General features: G+C 38.3%; 1 protein-coding gene across 5 annotated transcripts in view; it reads left to right on the top strand.

The window, feature by feature from the left end:
• Nucleotides 1-784: 784 nt before the first annotated feature.
• The window catches only part of EIF5B (eukaryotic translation initiation factor 5B), a 67,947-nt gene continuing 58,171 nt past the window's right edge, over nucleotides 785-10,560 (top strand). For 2 of the 5 annotated variants that reach the window (XM_067007089.1, XM_067007088.1), the window contains exons 1-2: nucleotides 3,095-3,172; nucleotides 5,191-5,241. In XM_067007089.1, coding sequence (XP_066863190.1) covers nucleotides 3,110-3,172; nucleotides 5,191-5,241 — 114 coding nt within the window. In that variant the 5' untranslated portion in view covers nucleotides 3,095-3,109. Of the gene's footprint in view, nucleotides 1,011-3,094; nucleotides 3,173-5,190; nucleotides 5,242-10,560 lie in introns of those variants that run through there. The other 3 variants (XM_067007092.1, XM_067007091.1, XM_067007090.1) reach the window with 2 other exon arrangements.

Here is a 10,560-nt window from a genome sequence, read left to right as displayed (position 1 = left end):
TAGTGCTCAGCCTGAAGTTGGCGTTCTTAGGCTCTGACCTAATGTTACATCAGAAATAAAATAGATACTGTCTTGTTCAGGAGTGACACTCCAATTTCGTTGCCATTCTGTTTATTGAACGTTTCCCCCTTTAAAAAAAGTTGAAATATAACTTACACGCCATAGTTTTTACATAGTTAACACTCGTAGTGTCATCGTCCAGATCCGGATATTGAACACTTTCACAACCCTAGTAGGTTCCCTCGCGACTTCCCTGACACACATTTTTAGAACTTGCTCTCGCTTTGAATGTAAAGATTATGATCTATTTTGCAGAATTAATGGGTGTGTCTTTGTTTTATGATTTCTGGTTTGTTTGGGTTTTTTATTTTTTTTGGTAAGTCATGGACTCATGTTGTGCTGGATTTCTCTATCTCCCTTGGGAACACCTAGACAGCTCACCAGGGGTTCATTGTGGTTCTTTACTGAACTTCATGAAGCTGAGAGTACAAAGGGACAGAGGTTAAAGGTGGAAGGGAAACCGAAAGTCTACTCCTGAACTGAGATCTGATTCCCCAAGTCTAAGTTCCCCACAGGGAGAAGGCTAACGGTGGAATTTTCAGCCTCATTGTCCACCTCCGGGTTTTAGAATCTGGAAACAGCACGGGCGTCGGTGCACGGCTGACTCTTGCGGGAAGGGGGCGCTCGGGCTCCTGCCTGGAGGGCGGGTCAGCTGGAGACGCTCTACCCGAGGCGCAGCACTCAATGAGCCGCGCCCTGCGTCCACACGCCGAGGCGGCGGGGCGATGCGCTTGCGCACTCGGAGCTCACACCATATGTGCCCTGTCCCAGTGCGCGGGTCTGTGGAGAGCCGGGTGCGAGAGGCGGCAGCGCGGCGGGGGACGGAGCCGAGTGGAGGCTGAAGTCGGCCGGGGGACAGTGGGTCTGTGAGAGACCGAATAGAGGGGCTGGGGCTACAAGCGCCGCTGACACACGATGGGAAAGAAGCAGAAAAACAAGAGCGAAGACAGGTAGCCACTGTCGGGGTCCCAACGGCGGCGGCCGGCTCGGCTGAGGGGGTCGCGCGGGTTCCGTGGGTGCGCGGCGGACTGGGGTCGAGGCTCGAGAGCGGCCCCGCGGGGCACCGGCCGGGGCCCACAGTGGGTGGCGCGGGCCCGAGACCCCAGTTCCGGGCGGGCGCGGAGGCCCTCCGCGGCGGGCGGGTTCCCAGCCGAGACTCCGTCCCTTTGCCTCCCCTCGCCCGGCCCGGGAGAAGGGGTGTCCGGCCTGAGGAGCGGGGCAGTAGTCTGGGGTTCGAGGCCCCGCGGGGCAGGGCTCGCGGCCTCGCGGGGCCGGGGGCGGCTCAGCCAGCGTGGCCCGGAGCTTGGGAGTTGTTTTCATGGCGCTACTCTTGCTAGGGGTCAGGAAGAGTTCTTTTTATGTCTTTGTACCTATGAATTCTTGGCGAGAGAGGGAGTTGGGATCTGCAGTGTCTCCAGCCAGGTGTTCCCACTCTCTGAGCCGCTCAGGTGCGTTGGAGTTACCGGGAGGAGCGTAGCACCAATCTCCCTTTAACTTCATTTAATTTGGGTACAGCTTTCAATTACTTAAGGGCTGATTGTCCAGACTCCATGCTTTTCGCGTCCCTTCTTCCGGCCTTTTGGTCATTTCTTTGCTCTCTAGCACCTCCCCTAAGAAAGGAGGAGGAGATGAAACAAACCAACCAGGGTCGGTCTTTTCTAACCACTTAAAAGACTTCTGGGGCGAGGGAGCGTAAGGGTGTATGTAGATTTGCGTACCCCGAGATTATTGGAACATTTCTGGGTGTCATATTCGGTTGAGTTCTTTACCCCTTTTCATTGAAAGGGTTGTACTTCCTGGGAGTGAACAACATTTGTTACTTTTCACCTTTCTGTACTACGCACCAAATTTCGTTCAAATACTGGGGATAGTAAGAGAAATTCAGAAGACAAAAACAACCTGTGATAGTTTATTTTGACTCAAAACGGATATGTGGTCATGAAGGTAAAATCATATTACCAGTTGTGAGTTGGAATCCTGGGTTGTGCCCTCACTGGCCTTCACCTATCTGATGAATGACGTTAAAAAGACACCAAGGTGAGTCTTGTATTTCGGTTACAGGTCTATTGGAGGAAGTTCATTGGTTTCAAGAATAGAACTTATTGTTAATCAAAGAAGATAAATAGGAAAGAAGCAGAATTCTGGGGTGATTTAGTGGGAGAGAAATTTCTATGCTTTTGACAGGATGTTTTGGTGCCTAGGATATATTTTTTCTTCGACCTTATACAAGAAATAGAGATGAGTGTAATAAAGCTTCCTGTACCAGTTACCCAGCTTCGACCATTGTTGTCACATGACTGGTCCTGTTTCATCTCTGCTGGATATGGTAAAGCAACTCTCAAAATCCTTTCATGTGTAAATCCTTCAGGTGTATCTGAAGATAAGTAGTATTTATCTGAAGATAAATACTTGAGGGGAAAAAAACAACCACAGGATCACAACGTAAAACACAATCACAATGTCATCATAAAGCCTAAGGAATACTAACAGTGATTTCTTAAATATTATCAATTGTCTAGTCAGTTTTCTGATTTCACTGATTCTAATTAAAATTATGTTTTGTGGTTTTTTTTTTTCGTTTTGTGTTTTACAGTTGGTTTGTTTGGCTCTGAATTACAGAAGTTTGTTCTTTAGATTAAAAAATATTTATGTATATGTTATTTTAGCTCCAGTTTTTCTTTTTCAAGCTCTTTCACATTGGAAAAAAGCTATTCAGAGGAGAGATTTATTTTTGTGCGTGTATTTTTAGAGAAAAGTGAACGTCTTTTCCTAATAAAGATTTTCATGGATGACATAAAGTTTAAATTGCAAACACTAAAGCCTGTTATATGATTGGTTTGATAGTATAGAAGGAATGCTACTGGGTTTTTTTCCTCTCTGACTAAATCTGCAGTGTTTACTTTTCAGCTTGTGTTGAAGGAAAAATGGTGGCAGTGTAATGGAAAAACACATTTTCTCATAAGCCAATATCAAGTTTTTTTGTTTGTTTTTTAATGCTTCGTGGACTCCTCCCACCTCTCCTTCCCTTCTGAGCTGTCGTAAGCCAGACATGTTTCTGCTCAGGAAGAACTGGGTGAGAAATGAGCAGCTGCTTATTAGCTATCAAGTTAAGGTATTGAGCCACTTTTCAGTTCTTGGAAAGAACATAAAATACTTGAGTGTTTTAATCCTTATATTGTTATTTTAAATTCTTAGCCACTCAGTGTTCATTTAAATTTAGATTTTACTACCTAATCTGAGTAATTTTATTCGGATTACATATGTTTTATCAGTGACTGACCTTTGTTTAAACATTGAGTTCTAGAATCTTGTTTCAGGTTGTGAAATTCTGAGAATGAGATTTTGATAGATGTTCAGCAAGTTTTCCTGTGTTTTTCAGTTGACTGGGGTAGGATTCAATATTCACAGGTCATATAGACAAAATATAAGGCCAGTATTTTCATTTCTTCCTATAACCTTCCCAGTCATCAGCTTACATAATGGGACCATATCTTATGGCATCTTGTGTGCTGTAGCAATGTCTTACCATTTCCATTTATACAACACAATGAATGTTCTCTTATTGATGTGTGCAGGGAAAAATTGATCCTGATTATCTAGTTTTTCACAATTAGGCTCCAATTCTTCCTTCTGATCCTTTTTTTAATCCCCCAAGTGCGGTAGTTATATTTTTCAGGTTGTAAGGAATGTGGTACGTTACCTTAATAAATGGGATTAATACATCTACACCCCTCACAAAGGATACAGAGGGAAGGAAGATCATTTCACCTATCTCATAGTCAGACATGAAGGTGGGGATGTCATTCAGGAATTAGGAAGTCTTTCAGTCTTTTCAGGTATCTTCAGCTGTGATTCTCTATGTTGGTGGTGAGCTAGTATAGTAGCTCTTTGTTTTTAACTACGCATAATGCTCCTGTCATTCCTGGCAAAATTCCTCCTTTTGCGGGAGTTCTGGCTATCTCTGAGACCAGCTGCCTACGTTTTAGATTTTTGTGCTGGTGTCAGATATTCATCCTAGCCAGGTGTGATCAGGGTATCGGGTCCCTCTCCTGTGATAGAAAGCATGGTGATCTGCTTAAGGAACCTGTCCAGAGGAGCTGTGAGCATAGCAGGTACTCTAAAACATCCCAGAGAGGAAGAAGTCTAAGTGGCAAATAGTTCAAATAGTCTAGTTCAACAAAGGAATTTATTTCTCATTTGAATATATTTGAATTAATAATAAACTATCTGCATACATTGGATCAAAAAAGAAAAAAAGATGTATAATCTGAGAGTTCTCTTGGCTTACCTTGTTCCTACATTGATATTTTAGGTAATCAATATGTGGAAGGACGGGAAGAAGTCCTAGTTTGCCATAAATGAATAAGAAAGCAGATGATAAACTTTTTAGCTTATAGAAACCTCTTCTGCCTTCTCTACTGGTGATCTCTGGAGAGCTGATGTAGTTACTTTTGATGTTACTTGCCCACTATTTGTGCTTTATTTAGCCTTTAAGTTTATTCCAGTCTGGCAGTTGATCTATACGTTGGGCAAAGCATTGTTTAACTGAGGAACTGAGTGTCTGCTTAGGTTAGAAAGCAGTTCTCAAACTTTTTGGTCCTAGGACCCCCTTACACTCTTAAATTACTGAGGAACCCAAAAGGCTTTTGTTTATGTGGGTTAGGTCAATCAATACTTAGCATATTACAAATTAAAACTGAAAAGTTCTTTAAATATATTGATTTAAAAGTAAAAATAACATCACATTAACATAAATAACACTGTTAAATAATCGTTTTCAAAAATTTATGAAGAGTGATGGTAAACATTTTGTAAACGCTTATTATCTGGCTTAGTTGAAGATAGCTTGATTCTTGTCTGCTTGTGCATTCAATCTGTAGTAATATCACACATTGTGTGGCCTCTGGAAAACACCACTGTACAGTTGTGAGGAAATGAGAATGAAAAAGCTAGTAGGCTCATAGTACTATGTTGAAAATAGTTTTGACCCCTTGAATTAATTTAGACCCCCTGAATTGTATTGCAGGGAATTACTCTGAGAATTGTTTATTTAGGGATTCCTAAACCAGATTTAGGCATTTGTGAGACATTTCCCAAGCCTTTTGACTTCCATTCATGTTTGTCCAACAGGTGCTTAGAATGTTTGAGAAGCACTCAGAGGACAACTTAAGACATTTGTGGGTATGTTCATGCTCTTGATATTTTTTTACCCACCTATGATTTTTAAAATTTTTTTATGTAATAGGTGAGTTTATCAGGGTCTATTAAAAGTCTGTTGGGACTAATTTTAATTGGGAGTCCCATTAGGTTTTTAGATTATTTGGTATACTTACATCTTTATGGTATTGAATCATTCTCTTCAAGAAATATATTATCTGTTTAAGCAGTTAAGTACCAGCTGTTGTTTTAGGTGCTGAAATATAGTGATGAACAAATTAGTAACATGACATGCTTCTTTATTTGGTTAATTACCAGTAAAACTTTATTATTTTCTTCAGTTGAACCTTTAGGATGTTTCTTGTTGGTTTATTCCTAGGTGTCTTATAGTTTTGGTTGCTGTTAATGTAGGAAAACTTTTTTTCAAGGTGGTCTGACGAACTTAACTCTCTCTTATTATTAAAAGTAGCTGTTATTAAAGGATGAGGCCTTAATTGCGATTTGGTTATTAGTTTGTGATAATATATAACAGAGGGGGAGACCAGGGAGAAAAAGACATTATAGCAGCATTCAAATGTTTTAGTTAGTGACACACAAATGACTCCTTTTTCCCTCCCTTTCTAACTTATGCCTTGTGTCATATATGTATTCTTAAGACATTTCAAATCAGGTATTTTGAACTATTGAAATAATCACAATATACTACTCTAGAGATTACTGCTCTAGCAGTAATCACAGTATTTACATAATTTTAATAATGAAGACACTTAATGTAGAAGAAATAACTATGCTGTAACCAGTTTGAGAATCTGGAGGAAGGGAAAGGTATAAAGATAGAAGAACTACTTTATAACATATAGAAGAGGAAACAAATTTAGTATAATAATGTGCTTGAGGCTTAGAGCCTCTCAGCTGTTAAGCCAAACAAGACCCCAGAACCTGTGGTTTTTTGGTTTTTTTTTTTAACTGTGCTGTACTAGCTGATTTAAGAAATCCTGCTATTCCAAAATATAGACTTTCCAAAGGATCTTTACTGGTGAAGCAACTGTTAAAGAGGAACAGTTTTAACAAAGGAGGGAGAACGGAAGAATGACAGCCATTGTCCATAGGTCAATCAGTGCCAGAATTTCTTTAAAAAAATTTTCTCACTTAACCTTAGTTGAATAACTGCCTGTCTCATAGTCTGTCTGTTTAAAGTGAAAACAGTGATGATTTAATGTTTCGTTCCTTCCCATTTCAGACATGGTATATAAAATTTCAGGTATATATTTTCAGAGGAATCCCTACTTTTCACCCAGGTAGCAGTCATTGCTTAGAATCATTGGTTTTCAAATCTCCCTTTGGTGATAGAAAGATACTTTCTATTGAGATTTAAAATTTGGTTTTTCTGTTTTTGAAACTTCCTTCATACTGTAAACTTGGTATAAACAGTCTCTGAAAATACAATAAGTACTGTGTTAATTAAATTTGTGTCATTAGGTTTCAGGTACTGAGCTCTGGTGAAACTAATAGATGTGATTGATGATACGGTAGTAGTTGGATTTTTTTCTCAGTCTAGAATCACATGTCCTAAGAATTCATTGTATGGGTGTGCCACATTTTATTTACCCGTCCATACATCAGTTAGTGGATTCAAGGTTGTTCCACTTTTTGGCTGTTACGAATAATACTGCTAAAAAAATCTGTGTATAAGTTTTTGCGTGGACTTGTGTTTTCAATTCTTTGGGGTGTATATCTAGGAGTGAAATTGCTGGGTCGTAGAGTAACTCTGTGTTTAACTTTTTTAGGAACTGCCAAGTAGTTTTACTTTTTTTTCCAGGAACTGCCAAAGCTGCTGCTGCATTTTATATTCCAACCAACAGTGTTAGAGTTTCAGTTTCTCTGCATCCTCATCAACACTCGTTATCATCTGACTTTTTGATTATAGCCATTCTAGTAGGTGTGAAGTGGTATCTTATTGTGACTGTTGGTTGGTCTGCACTTCATGATGGCTTAAGATGTTGAGTATCTTTTCCTGTGTTCATTGGACATTTGTATGTCTTTTTTGGAGAACTGTCTATTCAGATCCTTTGCCCATTTTAAAATTGAGTTCTTTATTATTGAGGAATAAGTTCTTTATATACTCTAAATACAAATCCTTTTTCAGATATGATTTGCAAATATTTTCTCCCATTCTGTGGGCTGTCATTATTTTCTCCCATAGGAGGTGGTGGTTTCACTTTCTTGGTGGTGTCATTTGTAGAACAAAAGTTTCTAAAAAGTCTGATTTATCTATTTTTTCTTTGGTTGCTTGTGCTTTTGGTGTCAGATCTAAGAAATCATCACCAAATCTAAGGTCATGAAGATTTACTATGTTTTTTTTGTAGCTTTACAGCTTTAATTCTTAGATTTAGACCTTTGAGCCATTTGGGGTTAAATTTTTTATATTGTCTGAGATAGGGGTCCAACTTCATTCTTCGCATGTGGATATTCAATTGTCCCAGCACCATTTAAAAAAAAAACTATTACTCTGCTAATTCCTTGATCAAATCAATTGACCATATGTGTAGGATTTTATTTCTGGACTCTCAGTTCTGTTCCATTGATCTGTATGTCTATCCTGATGGCACTATCACACTGTCTTGATTACTACAGCTTTGGTATTAAGCTTTGAAGTTGGGAAGTGTGGTTTCTCTTTGTTCTTTTTTGAGATTGTTTTGGCTATTCTGGGTTCCTTGCATTTCCATACAGATTTTACAATTAGATTCTCTCAATTAATGCAAAAAAGAAAAAGAAAAAGAAAAACAAGGGGGCAGCTGGGATTTTGATTGAGATTGGATTTCTTCTGTAGATCAATTTTGGGAGTATTGCCAATGTTATGCCTTGAGATCCATGAACATGGAATGTCTTTCCACTTATTTAGGTCTTCAGGTTTTCTTTCAATGATTTTTTTATAGTTCTCAGAGTACAACATTTGCAACTCTTCTAAAAAATTATTCTGAGGCATATAATTTTTTTTATGCTATCATAAGTGGAATTATTTTTAAATTTCATTTTCAGATTGTTTATTGCTAGTGCACAGTTTAAATACAGTTGATTTTTATATATTGATCTTCTGTTCTGCATTCTTACTGAACCCATATATTAGCTTGAATGTTTTTTGTTGTGTATGTGGATTCCTTAGGATTTTCTATGTACATGGTCCTGCCACTGCAAGTTCAGATAGTTTTCTCCTTCTTTTCCAATCTAAATGGTTTTTACTTCTTTATCTTACCTTAAGCTCTGGCTAGATCCTGCTGTACAGTGTTGTATTGAATGGGGAGAATGGACAGAGAATGGACATTCTTGTCTTGTTTCTGATCATGGGGTGGAGGGAAGCTTTCAGTTTTTCCACATTAAGTGTGTTAGATGTGTTGTCCACCCCCGCCCCCGCCCCGTGAATGGGTGTTGGATTTTGTTACATTGCTGTCTCTTCATCTGTGAGATGATTATGTGGTTTCTGTGTCTTATACTATTTATATATGGTGGATTACATTAATCAATTTTCATATGTTGAACCAACTTTGCAATCCTGAGATACCCAATTGGTCATGGTGTGCAATCCTTGTTATATGTTCTTGGATTTGGTTTGCTAGTGTTTTGTTGAGGATTTAATTTTTTTTTAACTTTTAACCTTTCTATGTACTTGTTTGAGGTCTTCAGATAAACTGCATAAGATTGAATTCTTACTAAATCAATTTGATAACATCTTTAAGAGTTTAAAGTTACTTACACATTGCTTGTGAATAATGATATATTTGATCTTATTTCTGCCATCCTGGTTTGTTTTTTTATTTGTGCCAATTCTTCAATGCTTTGTTTCTATTTTTCCCCTTTCTTATCTTGGGTTAGAGTTTATACATGCTGTTTCTATTTTTTTTAAAGTGGTTTGACTTAAAATTTTACCTTGCATATATACAAAGTCAATATTTAAAGTCCTGTAAAACAGTACAAGGACAGTAGTACTATTGTCTGGTATTTTGTTTTATAATCCCCCACTTCAGGTCAGTGACCTTTTACTTAAGGTTGGATGTTACTTAAAGGCATTACTTGTCAGGAATGAACCTAGGGGGTAGAAAAGGCAGATACTTACTGGATTAATTCTCTCTAAATGTTTCCTTATGTAACCATAATACCCTTATCCCACCTAGTGAAATTAACACAAATTCTCTTATATTTAGTATCCAGTTCATATTTCCGATTTCCATCTCCACAGTGGCTTTTCAAACCAGGTTGCAGAGGAGGTTCACCCTGCATTTCATTGTGGTATAGCTCACAATGTTTAAAAGTCACACTTTCATTATAGGTATCTGGCTAAAGTTATTCTTTTTTTTCTGTGTAAGTCTTTTCACGTTCTCACTCTGAACTTAGAATTTTCATGACTTGGTTATCTCAGCCTATTGGTAATTAGAATGGAGGGGAATTATTAGAGAGACTTGTAAGTAGCAGTTGCATTCTGTGCTGTTGTTTGGTTTAAGAACAAAATCCTTTTGCAGGCCTACAAACTTGTCACTCCTGAATGATGACTGAAGTGCTAAATTATATTAGTTTACTCCCATTCAGGTTGGTATGAAACACCTAATCAGTTTTGTGAAATTTTTTTGAGGCTAAATTCATATAACATAAAAGTAACCATTTTAAGTGTACAATTCTGTGAGATTTAGTACATTCACAGTGTTGTGCAGCTTCTCTGTCTAGTTCCAAAACATTTTCATCACCCCCAAAGGAGTTCCTGTATCCATTAAGCAGTCACTTTCCCTTTCTGTCCTCCTCTGAGCCGTTAGCAACCACTAACATACTGTGTCTTTTGATTTACCTATTCTGGATATTTCACATAAATGGAATCATACCATGTATAACCTTTTGTGTGTGGGTTCTTTCATTTTGCATGTTTTCGAGGTTCACCTATGTGCAGAATATATCAGTACTTCATTTTGTTTTTATGGTTGAATAATATTCCACTGTGTATATATACCACATAATGTTTATCCATTCATCCGATGATGGATGTTCAGTCGTTTCCACCTTTTGGCTATTGTGAAAAGTGCTGCTATGAACATTTGTGTCTAGATGTTTGAGTACCAGTTTTCAGTTCTTTTGAGTATAGTATATACCTAGGAGTGGAAGTGGTAGATCATCCTATGTTTAACTTTTTGAGAAACCACCAAACTTTTCTACAGTGGCTGCACCATTTTACAGCACCACCAGAATGTACAAACAAGGGTTCTGATTTCTTCATATTTTTGCCAACAATTCTGTTCCTTTTTTTTTTTTCCATTAATAACCATCCTAGCGATTGTGAAGTGGTGTCTCATTGTCATTTTG

This window comes from Kogia breviceps, chromosome 11 (assembly GCF_026419965.1).
Source record: "Kogia breviceps isolate mKogBre1 chromosome 11, mKogBre1 haplotype 1, whole genome shotgun sequence".
Classification (NCBI taxonomy): Eukaryota; Metazoa; Chordata; class Mammalia; order Artiodactyla; family Physeteridae; genus Kogia; species Kogia breviceps.
This window is presented reverse-complemented; position numbering and strand designations above follow the sequence as displayed.